We start from the raw sequence: 26,840 nt of genomic DNA on the forward strand, positions 1-26,840 counted from the left end.
AAGAGCAGCAACAGTAGTTGCCGAATCTTGCGAGAGATGGCGAGCAATCAAACAAGGACAGATGTCATTTCGTTAGACAAAGACAGATTTAGGGAAAACAAAATTAGAAAGGTTGACATTATCGACATCGAGGAAGTTCGCCTGTCACTGCAGGATCCCCTTAAAAGATCCATCGAAAAACGATAATGTCGGTAAATCATACGGCTGCAGGATCCCCTTAACTAGTAGTTAACTCTCACTCTCTGTCTCTTTCTAACCTCAAAGGTTAGAAAGAGAAGGAGAGTGAGAGTTAACTACTAGTTAAGCTAACTGGCCACTGTTGAACTGGGCCTAAGGTCAATCCAGACAAACTTGCATAGGTGCATAACCATATGCATAAAGAAACGGATTGGTCTATTTCCTTATGCACATGCATATGGACCAATCAATTTTCTTATGCTTACGCATTATGCGTTGTGCAGAAGTGTGTGCTCCCCGCTTTATCCAGATTGAATTTTTGAACGCAGCCCAACTTTTCTTCGCTCGCATGAAATTGCGGCTTAATTGTGCGATAGCGCCATTATCGGTGTTACAAAAGTGTTTTTGACAGCTGACTCTGTTGCACGTGTTTTACTCGAAATTTCCGTCAATAATGGTTTACTATTTCACGAGTGAAGGTAATATCCGCTTTCCTAAAACGTTGTCTTTACTTTTAATAGATGAAGAATCACATTATCTCAAGCTATATAAATATTTTGTTATCATTGAGAGACCGGACTAATAATCACATAATCTTGAATTGCAGTTGTGCAACCATCCATCACATTGTTTATGGGGATTGACAAACACGAAAGTAAGTAGAAAATCCGTCTGTAATTATTTGTAATTAAAAACTCGCGCTAAATCTAATATGAGATTTGTTTGAATTCTACTTGTAGATGAGGATCTTATTAAGTGGGGCTGGCCAGAAGATGTTTGGTTTCATGTCGATAAGTATTCGTCTGCCCATGTGTATCTTCGACTTCGACATGTGATTTGATTATCATTTAGAGATCTATTGCTTGTTTTGACATTCAAAAAATGATACAAAATTAGTTTTTTTTTTAAATTATAGGGTCAGACGATAGACGATATTCCCAGTACTGTATTAGAAGATGCCGCACAATTGGTAAAAGCAAACAGCATTGAAGGGAACAAAATGAATGACATTGATGTTGTATACACAATGTGGTCGAATTTGAAAAAGACGCAAGGTATGGAGGTCGGTCAGGTTGGCTTTCACAAGGACAAAGACGTTCGTAAGATTCATGTTGCTAAGCGAGTGAACGCTATCGTGAATCGCCTTAATAAGACGAAACGTTCGGAGCAAGTAAACTTCTGTGCTGAGAGAGAGCAAAGAGATAGAAACGAACGAGAAGATAAGAAGAAACTCTTGAGGGAACAGAAAGAGAAAGAAAAGGCAGAGGAAAAGCGACGTCAGGAAGAAGCAGAGATAAGGTAAATAATAATTTTATGACAATGCTGTAGTATAAATAATATCATAATAGCTGTGTTTCAAGTCCGACAAATAATCGGCGCGCAGTTTATTAAGTTGGAATATATGTATATATATACATTGTAATTCGTTACTTCTGTAACTATTAATTTCTTTACTTGCGCACCACGTACCGCGCCTGACTCGTATCGCCGTCTATTAATTTGTTGACATTTTCACGAGTCTAATGATATATTTAAATAATATCAGTTATGGAATATAAATTTGATATAATTAAAAAAATTATTACTTTTTAGGAGTTACAATTCCCTGTTTAATACATCCAACATGACTTCAAACACGGAAACCAGTGGATATGATTCGGATGATTTTATGTGATGAAGCTATAATATTCGTATTTGTGTGTCTTATTCTCTACCATCTCCAGTAAGATATGCAAAGGGAAAAAGTTCCAGAATGAAAAGTGTAAAATATCTCACATATGATTATTTATTTTATTTATAGCGGTATTCTTTTGCAAATGTTTTTGCAAAATTGTAGACATTTCTGTATCAATGCACACTACACTTGTCTGTATAATAGAAGACTGCTTTGTCATTCATAAATTTCTAAAGAAGTGCTGTGTAACTACATTTATTTTGCCAATGATAAACCAGATTGTTAAGTTCTTGTCTACCTACTTATAAGAACTTGCAAGTACTCACAATCAGATATGTCATTATCTCTTGACACAATAAGATAACTAATAAGTTTCAGAAATAAGTTATAAAAATTATTGTGTATAGATAGAAATTCTATAAAATTGTAAATAGTATAGAGAAGGGTGTAGCAGTAGGCTCAGTACAAATTCTAGTTTTATAATAGGGTAACATTGACAGCCCCTAAAGCGTTGATTATCCACGTTGGATAATCTTTATTGGGATAAACTGTCGACATATAGTCCTGTATGAATTTAGGGAATCTTTGCTCTTTTATACTGTGTCTGATGTCTCGCATGAGTCTCATTTGGAATGCAATATTGTGAACGGTTAATAGATGACACGATACCGTCTCCACAGTTGCGATTTGATGCAGATAAGCACGTGTGTAAGTCTTGCAAGTACTACACTCGCACGACTCGTCTATCGGTCTCGAGTCTTTCTTATATTGCGCCTGCCTCAGACTGAGCTGTCCCGTTTTTACCAGCGCGCAACCAAATCTCTGAAAAAATAATAGTTTAACGTTTTAAAATTTCCATATTTCGCGCACTCAAGCATGTATTTATGAAGTACTTACAGCGGTTCTCGTCGGGAATACGCAATCATACATATCAATACCTAATGCACTGCATACAATTAGATCCACTGCAAATCCAACACCCATGAGGTACCGCGGTTTATTCTTCGGAAGAATATTCGTTGATAGGTGGACCATTCTCCAAAAATCATCCTTGCTCTCACCACCACTGAAATCATAATAAAAATCCCTATTGTTATATAAGATTTCAATAATTATGTATTATATAAAATCCTTATTTATTAGCTATGTGTATCGATAAATAATCTGGCATCTACCTCAAACCTCCTACAGCATACCCGTTCACCTCTCGCTTAATCAATTGGCGTGCGCATTCAGATCGTAATTCAGAATCGAGACCACCCTGTACAATTGGAAATATACTTTGTTCATTTGGTCTTTCATGCGCTGACAAACAACGGTCCAGCCAACGTATCGTTCTATGTGGTTTATTACATTAAAATTAAATAATACTTGATCAAATTAGGTAATGCTTAGATAACATATTATTTAGAAAATATGTGTAATATTATAAAAATAATTATACCTATGCATTGCTTCCTCCACTCTTTGTCCGGTTAAAGTACTTTTAACGACATCATCGAGCTGCATGATTATGTCAGCTCCAATTGCATTTTGAATTTGAATGGAATGTTCGGGTGTCAACATGCATTCAGATTCTGTACGAAACGTTATTGTGAGCCAGTTTAACTATATGTAAATTATATTTAAGTGTATTCAAAAATATATCTGACTATACGTAGTACCATTGTATGGTGATTTAAACTTGACACCTTCTTCTGTTATCTCAGCTAGCTCTAATAATGAAACCATTTGGAAACCACCCGAGTCCGTTAACAAAGCCCTTTTCCAATTCATAAATTTGTGTAAACCTCCAGCTTTACGCAGAATATCTGCGCCCTGTCAACGTAGAAAATACATCTTAACGCGATTGAAATTACTTGCATAATTTTACTAACATAAATGTAAAACTGGACGAGACTGTTTTATTTATAATTAGGTGTGTAAATTAATTCGGTGCCTTTACATTCGATGCTTTATAACTCTGTTTTAAGATTACATATTTTCCTGCCCTTTTGGGATTCGTAAGTGTGGATCTCTACATTTTCAAAGCACCATATAAGATGCCTTGGCAAAGTGTGGGCAACAAAACAATAATGAATATGATGACATCCGAAAAGCAGCATTTAAGACACTGCATTTTTACGCATTTTAATTTAAAAAAAGTTGCTAAAAGCATGAAAATAATTTGTTCTACTCTGAGTGAAGATGCTGTGACCTATAAAACGTGCAAAAAGTAATATCAGTTTTTTCAGGAACTAGGCGAGTCAATTTTACATCGCGACAACGTTTGACCACATGTCGCAAAGAGGACGAAGGATATCATTTATATGCCTTGAGCTGGGAAATCTCTCATCCCGGATTAGGGGAGACCGGGGTTGTCTACAATTTACGCTTTTTTAAAGTTTACTAAAAAAGTAATAAAGATATTTGGCTAAACATTTTGATGGTGTAACCTTTCAAGCTTTAAAAAAAAAACCGTAATTAGAATCGTTCATCTTTTAACATTTTAAAGAGATGAATTTTTTAAGTGGGCAAGTCGAGCGTAGATTGTCGTATGCGGGGCTATCTGGCCACATAATGAAAAACATATTATTTATATTCATTTTTATACTTATTTATTATAATATTATTTATTATTAATATATAATATTGAAAATACTGCCTATAGTCGAAAGAGTCGGAGCAGTAATAAGCGTTTTGTGTAAACTTTCTGATAAGATCGCTGCGTGGAGCTGACTTTTCTTTATAGCCGGTGGCATCAAACTGATTTTCAGTCTGTTGCAAAATCAATGAGATGAGTTTCTTTTGTCCCCTCAATTCTTTAATATTTTTTTTCGCATTTGAGGCCTTTACTTTTTCCTCAGTAGCGTTTGAAATAGAAAATACTAAATAATTTAAGACGAACGTACTCGTATATTTACTTGACGTATATTTTTAAAATGAAAATTTGGTGATAATTCTTGAATCGCAGGATTAAGTAGCTGCTCGTAGGTCACATTTTTACAGTATAATAGCGAGTGAGTCAGGACATTTATTTCGAATTTTAACGCCGTTTTTGCGAAAAGATTCTCGCTCGATTTTTATTCTTTTAATCGCTCTACGTATAATTTTATTGGGTATGCCTATAATTTTATCTGTCTTTCTTTTGTAGTTATTACGCACTATATAGTGCGTAATATTAGATAATATTTAGATAATATTATCTATAAAAAAAAATAAAATTCGTCATTGAAGTGTCTGTGAAAAACATCGCAAGAGAACAAAAGCTTCTGAATCTCTTACGTAGGAGCTTTTTTCAATTATTTGTTGGAATGGTATATATCTATCTCTTAACACCTGAGATAACAGTACTGTGGGTACATAGCCCTCATAGACAGATAGCCTCGGTCTCCCCTATTCATCAGATCTAGCCAGATCTATCGGATTATCCCCTGTTCCAGTCATTCCAACATCATCTAGCCGATATACCTTTCAAGACAGTGGAAGAGATTCGAAAGTCTTGCGGCGGGGGTTTTGAACCGATAATGTCTTTAAGACTTTATCGGTTCAAAACCGCCAAGGTGTTCATCAGCTGCCCGATAAATAGGTCAAAGTCATAGAAATTTAATTTATATTTGATTTTTTTGAAAAAGTCACCGAATTAATTTACACAAAATAATAAATTAATTGAAATTTTTTACAATAACAATAATAATAATATGTACATGTATAATCTCTTACAGGTCTGTTTCCAAGATGGTAGGTATTGCCAAGAATTATCTGGCAATCCAATTGCTCCAGTTGCTGTGGCAACAATCCTTTTAGTGTTCCCTGAAAATTGTGCAATGACAAATTCATTGTGCAATTTTATACAGATTTTATATTTATATATTATATATTAGGTTGATTCATGGAATCATTAAGATTTTTTCATTGAATCTCTATTGAAAAATTTTATAAGAAAATATTCAAGCATGAAATCATAACATCGATTTTTTTTTAAGTGAAAGTTCTTTTACAAATTAAGCTCCAAATATACAAGTGACATTTGATTAATATACAATTTACTATTAATTTCAGGAATCGTAGACTTTAACAGAATTTTGATTTCAGATATATTACCAAGCACTTAATATTAAAAATTAATATTGAATGAGTCACATCCTTGCAAGAATTTTCGTCTGAACTTTGAATATAAAGAGCGTCTTTCACACGGCAGCCACTGTTACGTAACGTAATATTGTAATCAAATAAAGGGAGGTAATTGACCACTTAGAAGACTTTATTTGGCACAGAGCACAAGCGACAAGTCGAAGGTGTGATCGCTTCGAGAGACGACTAAGAATTAACTCTAACTCAAGAGGAATCCTCAGATCCTTTTTTAAAGGAATAGATTGAATTTTCGTTAATTATAAATAACACAACGCGTCCTAATATCGGAAGTATAGTAGCAATTGGAGCGACTTATTAAAAGAATAAGTAAAATTGAAAGTTTGACATACAGCAGAGATCTGTTAGGATAGGACTAGTCGTTTATAGTTGTACGTAATTAGGAGATACAGAAAAAGAATTTTAGATTAAAAATAAGTGAATGAGTATAGTGAGTCACGGGGCAACTGGTAAGAGTCAAGACAAATAAGTCTATAAGGTAAATAGCGAGACTTACGTTTATTAGGGTTTAGTTTTCAGGTATTTGGGCCGATATCACAGTCTCCGATTAACGTGATCCTCCGATTAAACTCACTCTTCGTCTCTTTCTAGGGGGACAGTTAGAAAGAGATGCAGAGTGAGTTTAATCGGAGGATCACGTTAATCGGAGACTGTGATATCGGCCCTTTGTCTGGAAACATTATCGTGTAAGAATTTTAGAAATAGAATTCGTAAATACGTGAGATATTGAGAGTTGCGGCATCACGAACACCACTACCCGCTTTGCGTGCAGCTTGAGCAAGAAAAGAAGAAATTATATGAACCTGTGTTCCCACCGGCATAAATACCGGCGTATCCACGTGATGATGAACAAGCGTCATCCTGCCGGTCCTGGCTTTCGTGGTTTCGCACTCGGCGAGTACCTCAAAAACCAACGGGGTTTTCCGACTCGCCATTTCCACCGGCGACCTACCGAGTCCCACGTTCACCGTCGTAGAGTACGACTTGTATAAAAATCTGGACATGGAGAGAAAAAAAGCTAATAATAAACATCATGACTTATTCCTGGATGCCCGAAATGAGAGGTTATGTCACGATTTCGCTCTCGCCACGTGCCTTCGTCCCGGTCGCACATTTTGCCTCTGAAATACATAATACATGCGTATTCTGTTCTGCGGTCTTATTGGACACCCTGTATATTAACGTGCGTATGTAAATAGAGACAATAGAGCTGCCGACCGCCGCGATCGCGTTGCACGTTGCACGTCACGTTCGAGCTGCGAAAAGCAGAGAAGAGGCATACAGTTGTGATTATTCCGCGATACGCTCCGCAGATGTTCGCGCTATGACGACCACGCGTGGACCGCGTGGTGTCGATGCACGGAACGTCGCGGTCGCCTCGAGGAGAGATTCGCCTCGCGGCAGCGCTCGACGGTAACGGTTAGCCGGCAGACATGAAGACCGAGGTGTCCTGGAAGCGGCGGTTCCTGCGAAAGAGGCTCCAGTACATGCTGGTGTGCGTCTTCGTAGTCGCCGTGATATTCGTGATCCATCAGCTGTTCTACTTCAAGGAGCTAAATCAGGCTACCGTGGGCAAGTTGATCGCCGGCTCGGTGCAGGACACCCACCGCGTGGTCGTCGGCAAACGGGCTGACAAGTGGAATCAACCGTACCACTCGAAGCTCATACGCGACAAAAACGGTCGGACGGTGTCGTTGCGTGGCACCCGGGATCAGGACATCGCCAAGTACCTTCCCAATGTCAACGGGAAATTTGTGTGCTTCGCTTCGAAGAGGGAGATTGATTTTTTGAAGGTCAACGATGATTATTGCGACTGTCCAATGGACGGTAGCGATGAACCAGGTACCAACGCCTGCAGCAACGGTTTCTTCAATTGTGAAAAGAGTTCAAGAAAGTCAGCAGGTATTGTAATCGAATCGCATTGCAATAATGTATGAAATAATTTATGAGACTTGTATAAATTTACAGCAAGAATACCATCGTACAAAGTTAATGATGGACATTGTGATTGCTGTGATGGTTCTGATGAATGGGCTGAAGCTGCAGTGTTATATAAGCTCAGCAGTAAGTTTAGTTTATGTAATTTAATAAAGAAAGTACTAATAGTACATATACATATACGTTCTCCAGCTAGACTTTGAGATCTTACAGGAAATTTAATTCTGAACAAAAAATTTCTACAAACATACACTGTAAAAAATTTTTGTAAAATTACAACTATTATAGTGGGTAATTTTGAGACCCACTATAATAGGTGTAAATTTCCACACATTTTTAATTTGTGTAATTGTAATACAAAATTACTTTTTCCTTCCGTACTGTAATTTTGTAAAATTACAACTATTATAGTGGGTCTCAAAATTACCCACTATAATAGTTGTAATTTTACAAAATTTTTTTACAGTGTAGGTCGAAAAATGCTAAATGCATCTTTAAAAAGTTAGCGTCTCAAAACCTCTAAAATCACGTTTTCTTTTAATACATTTTGCAGATATCTAGGAAAGCCTTTTTTAATAAAAAGTATCGAAACAAAAGTTGTAGAGAATTAAATTATCTTTCAAATGAGACTAAAATATTTTTATTACGTTTCACAGGTCTTGAGATAACCAGTTGTTACATTTTCCATTTTCTTTTCACCTTCCGTTTTTCTTTTCATCCTCCTAGATTTAGGATTTGTTTAAACAATGTAGAAAAGTAACATTTTTTAGCAGAATAACTAATAAGATATATAAAAATTAGCTAAGGTCATAATAGCATAAATAAAGAGTAGTTCTCAAAAGCTTTACTGTCAATAGCCGAAAAAACATTTTTTTGTGCATTTAAAATTGGTTAGCTCAAGACCTATGAAACGTAAAAAAAATATTTTGGTCTCATTTGAAAGATAATTTAATTCTCTATAACTTTTGTATCGATACTTTTTGTTAAAAAAGGCATAGTTTCCTAAATATTTGCAAAAAATGTATTTAAAAACGTGATTTTAGAAGTTTTTAAACGCTATCTTAAGGAAGCATTTTTCGACCTATTTACAGGAAATTTTTTGTTCACAATCAGGATTAAGGCTCCTGGGTACTCGCCGCGGCCATGTGAAATCGTGACGTCAGAGACGAATAATGACATGCTGAGAATTTTTGCGTGCCATTTCCAAATAAAAAGATATTTGCATAAAATAACACTTCAGATCATTTCAGTACACTTTAAAAATACTCCGAGGTCTATCTCTTTCCCTTGACAGTTAATAAACAGCCATAAAATGAATGTAATACGAAGCCTAGTCATGCACCTGCGCATAAGACTGCATCACTAGGCTTCGTATTACATTCATTTTATGGCTGTTTATTAACTGTCAAGGGAAAGAGATAGACCTCGGAGTATTTTTAAAGTGTACTGAAATGATCTGAAGTGTTATTTTATGCAAATATCTTTTTATTTGGAAATGGCACGTAAGAATTCTCAGCATGTCATTTCTCTGACGTCACGATCTTATAGCCCGGGAAGTAGAGGCAAAAATCGGTCAGTGATTTTATTAAACTTGGAAAGCCATTTTTTCTCTTATTTTGAAGCTGAAAATGACGAAATGCAAAGTCTGGCTGCGGTCTTCCGGGACGGCGGGCGTCGGGACGCCGTCGATCTTGTCATAAAAATGAACACATCGGAATGCTTTTATTAAAGCTGAGACTTTTTATGTACAATGTTTAGTTAATAAAAAAACAATATTGACAGAGTCTGGGAGCTGTCAGCTGGGACAGCATGAGTCTGGCGACCCTCTAAACATGTAATGAAAAGTGACTCTCGGGAATAATTTTATTAAACCTGAAATTTGACGTGGTGGTCAATTACAGTTTAAAAATGAAAAAAAGTTGTCTGGCAGCCGCTTTGCGGGACAAAGGCCTGCAGACTCAAAAAACCATCACCCGAGAGAATCAAATATATAAGCGAATTATCTATATTTATCATGGAGACATTATTTTTTACTTTATTGTTACAAATAATATTTGAAATCGCACGTTTATTGTATATTACAGTTATAATTAAATTTAATTAGATTCATCATCTGTATTTTTAGTAATCTCATCAATCATTATCTTTATATGAAAATATATCTGAACTTTCATCCGAGTAGAGGTTTATATTTTCAGATTCATCATCTGATTCTTCAATAATATCAGTGTCTGTTTCATTCTTCTCATAACGGAATCGAATCATCTCCTGTAAATAATTTAAAATTTAAGAAATTATTAATATTTAAAAATTATTTAAAATGGAAATATTGAAAAATTACTTAATAATGTAAAGAATTAAGCAATTGTTTTTAACCGACTTCAAAAAGAAGGAAAGTTCTCAATTCGGCGAGTATGTATGTATGTCCACGATTTTCTCTGAAACTACTGGATGGATTTGGATGCGGTTTTCACTGTCCTATAGAGCAATCCTCCAGAAAGGTTTTAGTACATAAAATATCGTGTTAGAACATCAGGGTACGGAGCAGTAAGGAAATATGCGATAATAATTACAAGCGACTAATGAATTATTTTTTTATTTTTTAATCGACTTTCTTATTCATATTAATTGAATAAAGCACTAAAAAAATATGAAATAAATAAAAATGTTTTAAAAAGTATAAAATAAAATTTAAAAAAAAATTTTTATTTATTTCATATTTTTTTAGTGCTCTATTCAATTAATACGAATAAGAAAGTCGATTAAAAAATAAAAAAATAATTCATTAGTTAAACTGTAATTGACCACCACGTCAAATTTCAGGTTTAATAAAATGATTCCCGAGGGTCACTTTTCATTACATGTTTAGAGGGTCGCCAGACTCATGCCGTCCCAGCTGACAGCTCCCAGACTCTGTCAATATTGTTTTTTTATTAACTAAACATTGTACATAAAAAGTCTCAGCTTTAATAAAAGCATTTCGATGTGTTCATTTTTATGACAAGATCAACGGCATCCCGACGCCTGCCGTCCCGGAAGGCCGCAGCCAGACTCTGCATTTCGTCATTTTCAACACCAAAATAAGAGAAAAAATGGCTTTCCAAGTTTAATGAAATCATATCCAATTTTGGCCTCTACCTCCCGGGCTATTACATAACCGCGGCGAGAGTCCAGTAGTGCGATTCTGTAACTCGTTATGCTGTCGTTGTGTGCTCATAACGACAGTTGCGCCTCGGTTGCGCAGGTATACTATATGATAAAAAAGCTGCGCAACTGTCGTTATGAGCACATAACGCATAACGAGTTACAGAATCGCACTACTGGAGCCTTAAATTTCCTAAGATCACAAAGTCTGACTGGAACGTTCGGGGCCATCCTGTATATGTAAATGTAAAGTATTTTAGTATTATATTTGTTAACTTAGATTTGTTACTTATTATTCGTATTTATTACAGAGTTAGGAGTAACTTTTCATGGACCTAAATGCGCAAACAAATGTTAGTGAAGAAAGTGAGCTATAATTCACATCGAAAAAAACCGCTTCTTGTACGAATTTATACATCGTGACACACAAGAATGGCAACAACCAAATATAAATGCTAGATAAATGCTTAGAATATTCTTATTATTTTAGATTTTCATGAAAGTGCATTCATCTATATGTTATGGTCAAAGCTCGAAACACGGGCAATCCTAGGATTAACTGTAAATCAATTCTGCCGAACGACCAAGCGTTTTGGTAAAAGTCTGTGGTCATTTGCTGATATGTATGTATAAAACGAGTGTGTATAAAAAGACAGTACACAAATAGGCGGGAGAGCCCTCCTTCGCATAAAAAATTAATTTAACTCCAAGCCTATTCTTAAAAACTGCTTTAACCAAGATGCTTGGTTGTTCCGCAGGATTGACCAGTCAATCCTAAGAATGCCGCGTTTCGGGCTTTGACCATAACATTTACATAAAGCAAGGTTTGTAAAGCTAAAATAATCGCTAAAATACTATTAAAAAATTGATAATAAAGTTTTCTAGAGTTAAGAAGTTATTTTATTAATGCTGATATATATTATCAGTTAAGATATTCAATAAAAAAAATACTTTTTTCTTAGTTTTAATTAATATTAAAACTACATTACAATTACTACAAGAAAACAATTAATTTTTTTCATTTAAATAAACATTTATCAATAACTAGAAATAGAAAGAAATATCAGATTTAAGAAAGTATATTTGAGTAAGTAAATAGATAATACAAGTTTTCTCTTTAAACTAGCGTAGCGCAATACATTCATTTATGAAAGATAGAATAATGTAATAAGAACTGTATGCAAAGATGATCTTTCTCTTTGCAGAGATATTCCTCTATTGTAATATTACTTGTACTAGTTAACTTTATATTATTTTTCTATATATGTATATTTATTATCACATACGTAATCTTTTCCATTTTTTGCTTTATAATTATGAAGATAGATATTATTAGATAATAATTAAAAATAGAAGGAAAAATATGAAATGAGATTTGTATAAAAAGAAAAAGCGAGAATCATAACTTTATCATATTTCCTTAGAGATTATTAAATAAAATAAACAATTATAGTATTTAGTGTTAACTAGTAATTGTTCATAAAGATATTATACATATCACATAGGAAAATAATTTCATAAAAAAATTGTACAATGTAATAATATTGTATATAAATATTATATGATTTACATTTAACAAATTTTTATTATTTATGACTAGAATAAGAGTATTTAGAGTAAACAGTAATCAATATGTACATTATGAAAATATTCCGTAAAATAAATTCTATTAAACTCTTCTTATAATCAATATACATGAAAAGTATAAATTATGAAATAGTTTGCAACACCGAAATATCAATTATATCGTCAACAAGATCATTTTCATACGACTTTACTTTGATTCTGAAGTGAAGAAGTTGCAATCTATTGCGACCTATTAATTTTACGATTCATACACAAATGCTCAATTATGCAGCGAATTTTCAGGAAACTGAGTACGATGGTTTTACTGCACATTACTTTTGATATCTGTAAGAACATTGAAATGCGACGAGAGATTTCGCGCTTTGTCACCAAAGTGTAAAATTCGTTGTACAGATACTCCCATCTTTTGTAAGGTATCATTGAAGATGTTTTCTTCCATCTGAATCCATGGCCGGTCTTTGTCTCGCATTTGATACGGCGTAACATGTATATGAGCGTTTATTCCTGAAGAAGATATTTTATCTCATGTTACATCGAAATAATATATTGGAAGATTATTACTTTGAAATATTTGTCTAGGTCTCACTTAATTTAACAAAGGAACGAAGTATATTTTGATCTGTAATCCATGTATTTCTGGGACCATTGTGTCCGCCATCTAGCCACCACATATCTTTAATGAGTTTGATAAAGTTATTTATATTAGGATCGTCACTCGAGTTATCATCATAATAATGAAACTCGTAAAGCAACTGATTCAAAACCGCACATCCCTTACTGAAGCCCATTAGACTTAAATTTGTAGTTTCGATATTATGGCTATCGATATCCTACAAAATGTTGAAATATGAATTCAGTACCTCGATGTTATATCTACTTAATATGTATATACATATAACACATTATATCTTTTAAGAACATTGTCAAGGTATGAGTTATAAATACAGTTGCATATTAAAGTTGTAGACAGCTATATTACATTGATTTATAAATTTTTTTTTACAAATTATGGTTTGTGCCTCCGATGCATACCTCTCCCATTTTTAATGTTTTAACGTGTTCCAGGCAACAAAGAAGGAGATCTCTTAAATGTTGTATAGCTTTGTGCATTGGGCAAAATGTAGGTGTGCCGTATTTATCCCCCGGTATGAAATTATCGAAACAACTGAATACTGCGTTTCTTGTTATTGTCATTCTGAAACAAAAACAAGATTGTTGTGTAAGTAACTTGATATGAACTGGACAGTTAAAAGAATTTATATAAATCCTTTTGATCGTTATTATATCTAATTATCATGGAGTCAAATGTCAAAATAGAAACATTGAAATATTTCAGTTTCTATACGTAACGTTATGATAATTTACCTGGATGGACGAACAACAAATATGTGACTTCTAGGAAATTGTTCAAAAAGTATAGTTGCTGTGTTCTCTAAACTCCATTTCACATATTTCTTGCTATCTGAATGCTTTTCCATGTTTTCTTGAATGTCCTGCGATAATTTTTATCCAATAATTGTGTTAATATAAATATATCGTGTTGTTATATTCATTTAAATACACATATAATGCAAGCAAAAAATTTTAAGAATAAGTTATACAGTTAATGATCTATTCTAAAATATAATAATGCCTCATATACTCCATATGATTATGTTTAATATAACACAATAAATAATTTACTAATTTGATTTGAAATATAACAGGAAGTTTTTATAATTTTTAAAGAATCGTCACATAATTTTTTAAAGAAGAAAACTCAAGTGTTTTGAAGTGTCTTCAGGTGGCAAGATAATGGAACGAGGAATGAGAGAGTAGATTACAATTATTTATTCGTCGATCGATTTTGAACATACTTGGACATCACCGCCAAAGAATATAAGAAGATCGCGCGAAATCGGCTGCAATTTCGACCGCGTGTAAATCACATCGTTGCATCGACCTGGAACGCCCGGTATGTTTCTCCATATCCAAGTTTTCGAGCTCATCGGCTGCTATCTGCAAGAAAAGACTAGAAAGGAGTTGATGTCTTTGCGAAGATGGAACATCGCGCTTATCGGTCTGGCAATCGGAGCAAGTTGTGGATTGCGAAAGCGTCGTGAGTCGATCACAGGAACAATTGCGCAAATTTACATACAAACCGAACCGGTGGTAACTACGGAGCTGCAAAGTCTATTTGTTTTGGTTCCTGCACTTTAGTACTTAGCTGGTTTGCTCTGATTAGTCAATTCACAACTGTTAACCGGTCACCGGTCTTCTTCTTCTTTTAATTATGGCCGGAAAGCAATACTGCTCAAATAATGGCCAGGGCGAACCACTCGTCGTATAAGCCGCTAGCGGCGTCGTAAAAAAAAGTTGTAGGCCTCGAAAGGCGCCGATACACGGTACTGATAATGATAACACAATGCAGACAGTAACAGTCGCAATACTTTAAAAAAATGTTTTTTTCGGACAAAACACGTCCGAACTGGTCCGTGCCCGTTGCGGCTACTGTTAACCGGTAACTCCAACCCCAAACCCCAACCCCAACCGCAAATAAGCCCGCAATCAGATCGAAGTTCTTGTTCTTGTTAGAAAACGTACTGTGAATTTGAAATAGTGTGAAATGTGAAAACAAGAGGTCTGTTCTTTTTAACTAGACTTGTAGTACATACTTTCCTCTTTTTCTCTCCATGTTGGAAAAGGTGTAAAGCCTTGTGTACACGATACTAGAAATTGGTCCGAGTTTCGGTTTAAGCCAATGAAACTGCTGCTTTTCTGTAAGAGCTGCAAGTTGATTGGCTTAAGCCTTGTGTACACGATACTAGAAATCGGTCCGAGTTTCGGTTTAAGCCAATCAACATGCAGCTCTTACAGAAAAGCAGCAGTTTCATTGGCTTAAACCGAAACTCGGACCGATTTCTAGTATCGTGTACACAAGGCTTTAAACCGAAACTCGGACCGATTTCTAGTATCGTGTACACAAGGCTTAAGCCTTGTGTACACGATACTAGAAATCAGTCCGAGTTTCGGTTTAAGCCAATGAAACTGCTGCTTTTCTGTAAAAGCTGCAAGTTGATTGGCTTAAACCGAAACTCGGACCGATTTCTAGTATCGTGTACACAAGGCTTTAAGCCCGGTGTCCACGATGCAAGAACTGTGTCCAAGTTTTGATTTAAGCCAATCAACTTGCAGCTCTTACAGAAAAGTAGCAGTTTCATTGGCTTAAACCGAAACTTGGACACAGTTCTTGCATCGTGGACACCGGGCTTTAATGCTGGGTCTACAATGCGAGTCGCAAGAATTGACCAATCACAGTCGAATTTGAGGAGAATAATCGACTGTGATTGGTCAATTCTTGCGACTCACGACTTTGCGACTCGCATTGTAGACCCAGCATAAAGAAGTTTAGCTAAAAACATGGTGGAAGAATATTCTTCCACCATGGCTGAAAAGGACTTTCTCTCTGGTGCTGTCTGCTGGGTCGCTTCGTCCCAATTGGTCGAATCCTATTCTCCAATTCGCAATCTCGTTGCGTAATAATCTGACGTGACCGGTGACTTCGATATGGCGCACTACTCGAAAGTCGAAAATACAAATACTTCAACTTCTCAGCTCGTTTCAGCTAATAGGATTTCAAGATATGGATCATGGATCATGACGCCCGCGCGATAAATATCAAGCACGATCTTGGCGCGATTTCCGAGACGATCATATTTCGCGTCTTTCGCGATGTTTAATTTGAACGTAAAATCAGGCTTTACGAGGCCTCGCAGATCGCCGGTGGACGGCGGTAAGTGACAACGAGATAAGTGAGCGCCTGAGCGGCGCTCCGTTATCGCGTCGTTAATGAACAACGTACGATGTAGTGATGAGACACGAGGTCGGTGGTCGGTCACGTAATTTCTCGCGACGCACGAGGCATGCCGGCGAGTACGTATTCGAACGCAACAGCGTGCATTCCTTCGAGTCTCACGTGTGGACAACGATCGTCGATCGTCTACGGATACGGAATACGGATCCGCGAGAGGACCAGCGAGGACAAACGGAGGAGACAGATCCCGTCTTTTTCTCTTTCTCCGTCGCTCCTCCGACAATTTTTGTCGCGTCGAGATAGAGTTCTCGCGACGCGAAAACCACATGACGGAACACATGCGACGGAAAAATCACATACCGGCGCCTTAACCTTCTGTTACGTAAACTCATGCTGCCTGTTTTTCCGCGCCTTAACCTTGACCCTTTTCAGTGATGGGACACGTCGCGTCAGATCGCATGATGCAACAGGAGCCGGCGGCCGGCCACGGGACAACGTGGAGTCCGCTCGACGCGTTTCAGGATGGCGCGCATTGCGAGTACGCGGTGATCGTGCTGAATCGTCCCATATACTGGAGGCACGACGTGCTGCTTCAATTCTGGCGGAAAGGTATGCCGATTAAAGATACGCATATCTTGTGATCCTGTCGCTTGTTCTTGCGATTGCCTAAGAATTACAACCAAGTGCCACAACTTACATTGTTAATTTATGTATCTCTTTATATAAGCAGCTCGAATCACCGTCACTGTGGATGGCGGAACGCAAAGGTGGCTGAAGTATCTGGAGGAACAGGGGATAGACGTATTGAACGACGAGCGATACGTACCGAATCTTATCACAGGGGATATGGACAGTTGTCCGCTGTCCCTGATCCAGAAGTTGAGAAGTATAGGATCTACTGTCATTGAGACGCCTGATCAGAATCACACAGATTATACCAAAGCTTTGTTGCAAGTTGCGCACTACGCCAGAACGCGCAATATAAATGTAATTCTAGAAATTCTTATTATTCCTTTGAAATCAATGTTGTATGTAATGAAACGAATAATATTTTATTTTTGGTAGTTAGGTGAAATATACGTGCTTGCAGAAACGTCAGGCAGATTCGACCATATCATCGGCAACGTCAATACCTTGTACAAAAGTGAGAAGCTCGTGGGAAATATACGGGTAGAGTGTCTATTTGATAGATAGACTTGTGATTGCGTCTCCATGTTACGTATTCTGATCGAGATCATTTTTACAGGTACTACAAGTCGCAAGCAACTCTTTGACATGGATATTAAAACCTGGTTTGCACAGCATACATATACCACAGATCCTGGTAGAACAGAAGTCTTGGTGTGGTCTACTACCATTTGGTTGTTCCGTTAATTGTATATCAACAACTGGTTTGAAATGGAATTTAAGTATGTTTTATATATCTCATTTATTTCATCTAGAAATGAATAAGTTGCATCAATATGTTGAACAATCTTTCTGATTTGCTTTTCTTATGCTTCAGATAACTCAACTATGCAATTCGGCGGTTTGATAAGTACCTCAAATACGTATGAAAATTCTGAAGTGACTGTAAATACAGATACATCGGTAATATGGACTATGGGTATAGGGTCTCTTAAGGATAATGCAAATGATGAAGCGTCGTAATATTAGCCTGCCATTGGATAATAATGTGGATAGATGATGCAAATTATCAGACATAGTTTTAGGGGTCAGGTGCTAATTAGCTCTGTCTAAGGTATTTTTTATTTGAATAGGTAGTAAACTAGATCTGCATGAAATTGAAAACAATGCCCGAAAGATGACAGAAAGTTACAGAAAACAAAGGAAAATATTTTGATAACTGAATTGTATTATATATATTATGCACCTAAAGCGAAAAAAAGACTAAAACTTTTGCATACACCTAATAAATTATTTTTACTTACTGTGTGCACACGAGTCTTGTTCGAAAAATAGAGTTTCCCATTTTAGAATAAAAAAACTGGTTACCCAACCATAAATTATATGCAGGATTATAAGAGTGAGATATTGTATTTATATCAATACAATATCTAAATATGTGAATTTCCCAATTTCTTTCGCAATTATTTTACGTGTGATTCATACCAAATGTTATCAGATTAATTAGTTCTACTGCTTAGCGGTATCGGGTACCACGTTATCAGATATTAATTCTTAAATATAGGTGCAATATGTTAGGCATAATATTGCTGCGAGACTCAATGAAGTAAATCTTGCAGTAGCTATATACCGTTATGTACTTATATACATTCCAATGGATGATATTAGTTGAAAAGAATATAAAATATAGTTTGTAACGCGGTTCCTATTTTGTTTACGTAGTCATATATGAAACCAAAGCCATGATATAGTTACATCACATTTTTAATACATATGTATGAATGTATTAGTTTTTTATCAATCTCCATTACAGTTTTCTACCTCGCAAACTTATATTCTTTCATTCAAAACTTTTAATTAGCTTCTTACAACTAAGGTGTGTATAAAGGATAAGAGTCGAAATCGAATTTGAGACCTGCCAACTATACATGATTGAAACTAGAATTTTTTATATAGATATCTACATATAGATATCCGATTAAGAAGTGTTTGCTCTCATTTGTGCGTTGATTTTCGATCTTTAGTATATTCGCTGCTGATTTATTTTATAGTGAAATGCAATATTTGTCTACAGGCAACACAAAAGTCTAAGAAATATGAATACGTAAAAATATTTTTTTAGACATTTTAGATTTTTGTGTTGTTTGGATAACTACGAAATATTTCTTACGTCGCACACGATTTGTAGTACTTTAATGGATCTGTACATAGTTAGCACATGATGTAAGAAGTATAAAACTCGAATCTCGTTAAATCTCTCTCGAATGTTTCTAGGTAACACAACGAAACGTGTTTATCGCAAATATTTGGCACAGCGAGAGTGTCGAGTCGAAATAGTATCCTGGGCAGTACCTGCCGCTTTATAGCCGCCCGCATTCGTGAGCCATAATATTTGACTCGCATGCATAACAGCGGATCGCTACCGCCGCTATCGGGGCTAGAATCGGAGCCGTGTACTTCGTCGATCAGCTGTCACGAATGTTTACATTCGTCGGCCGAGTGCCGGCTCGTGGTGGGGTCCGTGGGGTCGCGGCCACCGTCCAGTTCCTTTCGGCCCGTCGCGTCGCGCGGTTCACGTAATCCACGAGTGCTTTATTGTGCCTTATCGTCGCGCTGTCGCGCGGTATCGAGCAAATGCCAGCGCGTATTTTCCCGTGCTTTTTGGAATCGGGTAAGCTTTGCGACCCTCCTTGCGACGCGACTGGGAATCGCAGCGGGTATATAGGAGGACACGTGGCAAAATATCTCTTGAAAATATTTGTTTAACGAGAGTATTATGTAGCGAGTAAAAATACTGTAAATTAGTATCTAAGTTAACATGCCGGTTAAAAGGGATAGATTTGTGGCTGGTTGATTTGACATCGATTATCACGACATCCTACGATAATAAGTTTATATTGGAGTTTGTAACATTGTTATGCTGACTCGAATGTTTTTATTGTTATATCGTTTGATAATCTTGGCGCATTTGCACTGGTTATATATTTTGTATGCGTGTGGCCGTTCTCTTAAACGAGTTTGCTCTGAAGATTGTGAACGGGTGTAACGCACAATATCCCAATGTTTAAATAAAGAGATTATTGTTGCAAATGGCTTTGGCAGTTGTCACCGAAAGTTAAAATCATTAATTGACGTGAGAAATTCTCGTGTGTTTCAAACAGAAAAAATTTCAAGTAAATCACAAAATTGAAAAGGAAAATGTTACCATACATGAGACGAAACTTGGAGCAACTCAGATCTATTTTTTTATTGCTCGTCTTGTCTTTTAATGTTGACAGCCGTGACACATCTCCGGAACGTTCTTGCATCTACTATCAAAATACGATGTTTTCTCTCTTTCTGAAGAATTGCGTAGACGTTGCGAGAGATTCTTTTTACACTACGGATGTTTACGTTACGAATTTGTTTATAAATTTTTATGTAAAACGCACTTCCGTACATTTAATCGTATAATGTAAAATCTATTCATTGATTAAAACAATCCTACAATAACAACAATAATATTTGTACAATATTCTAAAAGAATCGACATATTTTAACCGAGTGCGAGGTAATGAGCAACCGAGATAAAACTTCCGAAACAACCAAGTGATGATGCACAGAAATCGTGGTTCGCGATGCGTAAGCTTTCCTCAGGCCTCGTACGTCCTCAAACTTCAAACAATCGGCTGTTCTAATAAACGTTCGGATTTCCGTCTCGTGAGACGCGGAGCGCGCTTTTCGACAGCAACTCGAGAGAGCCTCGCGCTACGCTAGATGCACTTCGGACGCGGACAAATAGTCGCGCTTGGCTCCGAGTTGCCGCGGCTCGAGCCACCGAAATGGTGTCAGACACCGAGTGTAAATAACCTTATGAACGTAAGAATAGACATACGAGACGAATCGGGTTTATGTATCTCTTGTGCCTCGCGCTGCGCCGCGGGGAGAGAACTCCCGGCGGTCGCGCGACAGGATTCCGGTTTCAAACCGTCGGTCGTCGCGGCGACGAGTCTCGACTTCGGGCACTTGGGTCCCCAAATAATAGACGCGACAACTCTTTGTCTCGCTTTCTCCCAAACAGCACGCCTGCATGTCTAAAAGACATCTTTTAGACATGCATGCTGTCTGGGTTCTCTTATTATTTTTTAAATAAATAAAACAACGCTATTGAGTTCGAACGAAAATTCAGTTTGAAATTGTGACGGTTTTGATTTATGGGCCGTAAAGTTTGTCTAGTTGTAAATTCGCGCCTCGTTACACGTGCGAGCACTTGCCGCTGAATCCCGCGCAAATACGGGGTCTTAACTTGTGCAATATATATACGGCGGCTCTGCCGCCGATCTTATTTTCGCACTCAGCTGCGGTGGCGTTAATCTTTACGCTTGTCTGCGGACCATCACGTCTGATCTTGTATGAGCCAAGTCAAATAATTGGCGAAACGCCTCTGATTACTCAGAGGCTCGTTTAATCAAACTTCGGAACGAAACTTGAGTTTAGGGCACTGGTGTGGGAAAACTCAAATTGGCAGTTTTCCAGCAGCTTTTCAATATCAGAGTGTTATTAGATCATAAACGAAGTAGATATGCATATCGTTTGTTCTTGCGTCTAATGTTAAGTTCGGTAGGCTGATTCTGCGTCTCATGTTATCTGAAGAACGCCCTGATGGAAAAGTGCTTCAGAATTTTTTATATTATTAATCAGAATTTCTATAAAAATTTTCAGACTTTCTCAGAATGCTCAGAATTTTTCAGATTTTTTAATACGAATTGGAACGTTTTTCAGAAAAACTCAGACAAAATCAGAATAAAATATTTCAAATTTTTCCCGCCAACACATCTTTGGAGAAATCTGAATAAATATAAGAAAATTTTTCAGAAATTTTTATTCATACGGGTACTGAGATATTGCGAAAATCTTCATCCAATTATTTCTAAAAGTATCTGAGAGATTTTATGTATTTTTTTTTAATTTCTCATAAGTCTCAATTCTTAGAAAATTTCTGAGAAAAAATGATAATAAGAGATCGCACTTGGCGCAACAATCACATTGTTATCGAAATATTACAACGAGAACTCTGTGTTTCTTTTTAATTCTGTGATTTTGCTGAATTTTCCGGAGTAGGAAGCATACGAATCAATTAATTAATGATTTTAACTTTCGGTACTAACTATACAGCGATACGATAATATGTGTAATACAATTTATCGGTATCGACTGCAAAAGCCATTTGCGACATAACAATCTCTTATGGAAACGTCGGGATATAATGTGTTGCGTCTTATCTTCTCGGTCAGCTTCGAGGAATAGTCGCTCACGATATATATCTCGAGAAAACATATTTTCCGCCACAGAGAGCCCGAGAAGCGGGATGATTCCGTGTACCGAGCATACGTAAAAAGCTGCAATAATCTTGTATAAATAGCATCGTGATATACGAAGCGACGCGTACGTAAGGGACCTGCAAACAACGAGCTCGTTTTACGGTCGGTTGGCGAAATATCGCGAATAGTACAAATATACGAAGGTGTTATACCTGCGCGGGAGTGCGTATCTGCGTCGAGTCTATCCATGAGATTGTTGCCGTAACGGCGGTCGTTGAAAAACTCTTTCATCTTCGCACGACTGCAGTGCCAAGCCAGTCGCTTTATGCACGTGTCGGATATAAATAAAGCGCCCGGTATCGATTTTCCGCATGTCGAAGGGTGACGGAAGGGTCGCAGAAATTGTAATCAATATTGATAGTCAATCACCTTGGCACACACGCCATACTTGTCAGTTAATGAGCGTTGATTATGATAATCGAAATTATACTATTTGTACGAAGATGCACAAGATATTTTTTTCGAAAGAATAAGTATATATTAATTTGAAATCGATTTTTCCTTAGAAAAATATTGCGGAAGAGCATTAGTTGACTTGATTACGCTACCTAGCTCTTAATACTAAATATTTTCGCAACTATCCTGGTGACAAAATTTCCCATATTTTCTCAGAAATTTTCTAAGAATGAGACTTATGAAAAATTTTGGAAAAATATATAAAAATTTCTCAGAACTTTCAGAAATAATTGGATAAGGATTTTTGAAATTTCAGTATTGGTATAATCTATGAAAATTTCTGATAAATTACACAGATTTTCTCATATTTATTCAGATTTTTACAAAGATGTGTTGGCAGGAAAAATCTGAAATATTTCATTATTATTTTGTCTGAGTTTTCCTTTCCAATTCGTACATAAAAAATTTGAAAAATTCTGAGCATTCTGAGAAAGTCTGAAAATTTTTATAGAAATTCTGATTAATAATATGAAAAATTTTGAGACATTTTTTTCACCAGGGTAATTCTCAATTAATTATATAAATCCACTAAAGTCTACATGAAATTAAAGGAAGAATCGATTTTATCAATTTCAAAGCTTATTTATAGTACCCGGAAAAGCTCTCGATTTCAAATTGTTTCTTAACTCAAAAGCTATCCGTTCACCGATATTTTCGTCGTGGAAACAACTCCAAATTGATCAAAGAATCTGTGGATTAAAGCTCTCTCTTCTTCTGAGAGAGGTCTGGGACACCCCGCATTACGCAGTTTTCTGCACGACTGTGCGATGAGGTAATCGAACGATCCATAGACTCCGTCTCGTATATATACAGTATACAATTCTGTCGAGAGTAAAAGTTCGATGCCCCTGTCGGCGGTTCGTACCCTACTTTGTTAGTTCAGCTTTAGCTTCGCCCTTCTTCTTTGGCGCAGTTTACTCGCTCTCTCCTTGACACGTGCTGGAACTTAATGTGATCGAGGAAAGAAATTCAAAATTTATCTCTCCGGTTTTATTCAATTTTTTGTTTTTTCTATTTTTATTTCTGCTTGTCGCAGGACATTAATTTATTCGATAACAATATAGACGAGAAGAAAAAAGCGATTCATCTGAATTTGTGCGCACGTGCGTTAGACGTCAATAATTAGTCAATTATCAAATGTCAGTCAAGTAAATCCCAAGTTAAATTACTTTATTAACTTTTATGATAAATATAATACATATGTATATAAAATATAGGCTATGATATAATAATATAGAACGTAATAAAAATATGAGTGCATACTAAATAAGACGGACAAACGCTCGTTTTTCGTCATTTTTTAAAGTTTCCTCCTGTCATTATTATGACTCAGTTCCGTTTACGACATAATGACACTTTATTTATAGTGAAATAATTTGTGCGAGAACTGTGCTGTTTTATCTCAAGGTTAGCGCTTCGAAGAAGTCTTTAGGAGATTCTTGTGTAATATGCGTACGCGTGCGCCCGTGCATTTTGCAACTAAGCGATTATGTACACGGTGGATGTAAGGTTTGTTTGAAATTGCGAATCGTTTGGCACACGCCATCGTGAAGCACGCACGATAATTCTGCAATGAATACAGAAATGGAGACCCGCGTAATTCACGTTTAGATTATAAAACGCGCCGTTTACAATCGACCCTTTCTAGTGCTGTTCAAATGAAAGAAGGACGGTGTTCCTTAATTAATATAAATTGATGCCAGATCTTCGTTTGCCTCGACAGGGCTTTACTTTGATAGTAATTTAATTTCAGACCAGTAAGATTTTAAGACCCACGAAATTTAGAAGGGATCGCGGAGAAGATATCGTCGCCACGACGTAAAGAAACGATTTTCAATGGTTGATTATTCAAGAACATTTGACCCTCGAGATCGTTTGTCTCCCTCGTTTTCGTTAGGAAACTCTCTAAATCTCATAAAGTGATTTTGCCACTAATATATTATAGTGATTGCGATGGTCACTCAAAAAAAAAGCGTTATCACTCTAATTTGAGCAAATGCGGGCACTTATAAGGTATAGGAGTGAATTTTTCACTCAAATTTTTTAGAGCGGCTACTCTATCGGAGTGATAATGATCTCACTCTAAAACTATAGTGAAATCACGATTTGCTAGAGATCGACTGATAAATGATTCTAATAGAAAATAGAATAAACTTTTCCATTCAAAATTGTAGAGTGACATAATTCATTCCTATGGACATTGATCTACTGCACTCGAAAGGAGTGCCCTTTCACTCGAGTGTGATTTTACCCCAACTTATAGAGCGCAATTTTACTCTTTCTTAGAGTGGCGAATCACTCGAAGTGCACAGGCTCAATTTTCACTTTTCGTTACACTTGCATATCACTCGTTTTTGTGTGGGTGATATTTCACTCTCAGATTTGTAGAGAACATAGTCACGTTCAAATTTAGCCGAAGAATTTGAAACATTTTTTTCACATATTTTGTATGTGACTCCCGAATCCCGAAGGAATAAGACGTCGCAGCATCTTTTGTCGCGGTTTCGCTAGGCAGATGGACCGCGGTTGGACCGCTTATTGGGGTCACTCAGTGACTGATTGGTGTCCAAGGTTCCCGCTGCTTAGACATTTTAAACGTGTCTTTCGCCAATCGCTTGCGCGGTTGCTCAATTTGGTACGCGGCTGGGATTGATATGCGGCGAGCGATGTGTCCGCGAGCGAAAGGCCGTGGTTATCCGGTGGATAGCTAAGAAGCCTTTCTGAAGAAAGGTCTGGTGACCGACGACGACGATAAATGATTGTCATTCGTACAGCCGGATCGAAGATGCGGCGATTAATTATTACTCTACGGCCGTAAATTCTGCGCGAAAGAATTCTAGAGCGTTTCATGTTGCTATTATACGCAATCTGTGTTTTATTCTAAAATCGTTGGAAAATCGTTCTTTTAGATCCTTTGGATCCCTTTTAACTATAGATCGAATCAAACTCTTTGAAAATAGGTTTTTAAAAATCTCAAACTAGTTAACGATTGAAAATAATTGATAAAACCGATCCGAAATTAAGCGTTATTCAATGTTTAACTTGTTATTATTAAGTTATTGCGAGAATTATGCCTCATTTTAATGGTATTCGTCAAATTTAATTTTACAGAACTATATGCAATAAAATTTAAATATAAGGCGTAACATAAATTATTTAACTTTTTGATCTCTACACAGAAAAAAGAATATTCTTATTCAGAGAATATCTTTATTTTTGACATGTAAATCTTAAAATGACATTATATATACAGCGTTAAACAAAAATAAATTCAATACTTGTATCAAAACATTATCCCTTTCTAAAAAAGATATATAAAATTTTATAAAGAAAAATATATATTCTTACTATTCAAAAATAATTTTTATTACTGGAAAGCAGAAAATATTTTGGCTAGAGAATAACAGTACTTTCAAGCCAAGAATATTCATATTATAACGATAAAGACAGTTTAATCTTATTTTAAAATTCAATATTCTCTACGTGAATACAATATTGATTCAATTTTATTATGTTATAACGAAGAAGAAAAAATCGGAAGAAGAATAAAACATTATTATCATCAAAATAATCATATTTTGTACTCTTTATGTAATAATTATAATATTCAAATTAAATTATAATATTCTTGAAATACAAGAATATAAAATTTTTTCAAGAAAAATATATATTCTTGCTTATATATGAAATAATGATTGTGTTGATTTGAATAATATATTTGTTTTGATTAAAGACTAATTTTTTTTCTGTGTATGAACAAAATTTCAAATTATCTTGTTTGGGATCACATTAGTGAGGAGATTCTTCTGATTGTAAGATTTTTTATTATAAGTATTATCCTTTTCAAGCATAAAGGCACGCATTTTTCGTTTTATTGGATTTTGTATGTGTATCGGTACCGATACCGCGAAAAACTGTGAACTAACCGACTAGTTTTTAGTGGCCCACATTC

General features: G+C 36.1%; 5 protein-coding genes across 6 annotated transcripts in view; 3 read left to right on the plus strand and 2 right to left on the minus strand.

Moving 5' to 3' along the window:
- The first annotated feature begins 305 nt into the window (after positions 1–305).
- LOC139782881 (coiled-coil domain-containing protein 25) lies at positions 306–2,092 on the plus strand. Its single transcript, XM_071721966.1, has 5 exons — positions 306–656; positions 785–832; positions 918–1,009; positions 1,094–1,476; positions 1,771–2,092. The coding sequence occupies exons 1-5, from the start codon at positions 632–634 to the stop codon at positions 1,850–1,852; spliced, it is 630 nt and encodes a 209-aa protein (XP_071578067.1). The 5' UTR covers positions 306–631; the 3' UTR covers positions 1,853–2,092.
- Tgt (tRNA-guanine transglycosylase) lies at positions 1,946–7,207 on the minus strand. The gene is made up of 8 exons (XM_071721963.1): positions 7,079–7,207; positions 6,787–6,979; positions 5,555–5,644; positions 3,517–3,670; positions 3,297–3,429; positions 3,028–3,189; positions 2,750–2,918; positions 1,946–2,674 (listed from the first exon to the last, which is right to left on the minus strand). The coding sequence occupies exons 1-8, from the start codon at positions 7,120–7,122 to the stop codon at positions 2,330–2,332; spliced, it is 1,290 nt and encodes a 429-aa protein (XP_071578064.1). The 5' UTR covers positions 7,123–7,207; the 3' UTR covers positions 1,946–2,329.
- A 197-nt stretch (positions 7,208–7,404) lies between these two features.
- LOC139782882 (thiamine pyrophosphokinase 1) lies at positions 7,405–18,376 on the plus strand. The gene is made up of 8 exons (XM_071721967.1): positions 7,405–7,885; positions 7,952–8,079; positions 12,666–12,672; positions 16,899–17,054; positions 17,176–17,432; positions 17,511–17,615; positions 17,692–17,854; positions 17,950–18,376. The coding sequence occupies exons 1-8, from the start codon at positions 7,417–7,419 to the stop codon at positions 18,093–18,095; spliced, it is 1,431 nt and encodes a 476-aa protein (XP_071578068.1). The 5' UTR covers positions 7,405–7,416; the 3' UTR covers positions 18,096–18,376.
- Positions 12,129–15,353, minus strand: LOC139782880 (mitochondrial protein C2orf69 homolog). Of its 2 annotated transcripts, none has more exons than XM_071721965.1 (6): positions 15,307–15,353; positions 14,509–14,650; positions 14,018–14,145; positions 13,685–13,847; positions 13,239–13,482; positions 12,129–13,156 (listed from the first exon to the last, which is right to left on the minus strand). In XM_071721965.1, the coding sequence occupies exons 2-6, from the start codon at positions 14,638–14,640 to the stop codon at positions 12,954–12,956; spliced, it is 870 nt and encodes a 289-aa protein (XP_071578066.1). In that variant the 5' UTR covers positions 14,641–14,650; positions 15,307–15,353; the 3' UTR covers positions 12,129–12,953. The 2 variants fall into 2 exon arrangements, with proteins under 2 accessions (XP_071578066.1, XP_071578065.1); XM_071721964.1 differs by lacking the exon at positions 15,307–15,353 and adding an exon at positions 14,790–15,227.
- Positions 18,377–19,610: 1,234 nt separating the features above from the next.
- The window catches only part of Vha100-2 (V-type ATPase subunit a family protein Vha100-2), a 32,544-nt gene continuing 25,314 nt past the window's right edge, over positions 19,611–26,840 (plus strand). The window contains exon 1 of the mRNA XM_071721950.1: positions 19,611–19,743. The gene's annotated coding sequence lies outside the window, so the exon portion shown is untranslated. The remainder of the gene's footprint in view (positions 19,744–26,840) is intronic.

This window comes from Temnothorax nylanderi, unplaced genomic scaffold (genome assembly GCF_030848795.1).
Source record: "Temnothorax nylanderi isolate EJ_2023f unplaced genomic scaffold, tnyl_v1.0 TNYL_tig0447_pilon, whole genome shotgun sequence".
Classification (NCBI taxonomy): domain Eukaryota; kingdom Metazoa; phylum Arthropoda; class Insecta; order Hymenoptera; family Formicidae; genus Temnothorax; species Temnothorax nylanderi.

Excerpts from the sequence above, each read along its gene's own strand:
- LOC139782882 (XM_071721967.1), top strand. The coding sequence starts at position 7,417 with ATGAAGACCGAGGTGTCCTGGAAGCGGCGGTTCCTGCGAAAGAGGCTC. Across the intron at positions 7,886-7,951 it reads GAGTTCAAGAAAGTCAGCAG|CAAGAATACCATCGTACAAA; the intron begins GTATTGTAATCG and ends ATAAATTTACAG. Across the intron at positions 17,855-17,949 it reads TGGTTTGAAATGGAATTTAA|ATAACTCAACTATGCAATTC; the intron begins GTATGTTTTATA and ends CTTATGCTTCAG.
- LOC139782881 (XM_071721966.1), top strand. The coding sequence starts at position 632 with ATGGTTTACTATTTCACGAGTGAAG. Across the intron at positions 833-917 it reads GGGGATTGACAAACACGAAA|ATGAGGATCTTATTAAGTGG; the intron begins GTAAGTAGAAAA and ends TTCTACTTGTAG. Across the intron at positions 1,477-1,770 it reads CAGGAAGAAGCAGAGATAAG|GAGTTACAATTCCCTGTTTA; the intron begins GTAAATAATAAT and ends ATTACTTTTTAG.
- LOC139782880 (XM_071721965.1), bottom strand. The coding sequence starts at position 14,640 with ATGAGCTCGAAAACTTGGATATGGAGAAACATACCGGGCGTTCCAGGT. Across the intron at positions 13,848-14,017 it reads TTTGTTGTTCGTCCATCCAG|AATGACAATAACAAGAAACG; the intron begins GTAAATTATCAT and ends TTTTTGTTTCAG. Across the intron at positions 13,157-13,238 it reads TCGTTCCTTTGTTAAATTAA|GAATAAACGCTCATATACAT; the intron begins GTGAGACCTAGA and ends TATCTTCTTCAG.
- Tgt (XM_071721963.1), bottom strand. The coding sequence starts at position 7,122 with ATGTATTATGTATTTCAGAGGCAAAATGTGCGACCGGGACGAAG. Across the intron at positions 5,645-6,786 it reads TTATGCCGGTGGGAACACAG|GGAACACTAAAAGGATTGTT; the intron begins GTTCATATAATT and ends CACAATTTTCAG. Across the intron at positions 3,671-5,554 it reads ACCATCTTGGAAACAGACCT|GGCGCAGATATTCTGCGTAA; the intron begins GTAAGAGATTAT and ends CTACGTTGACAG.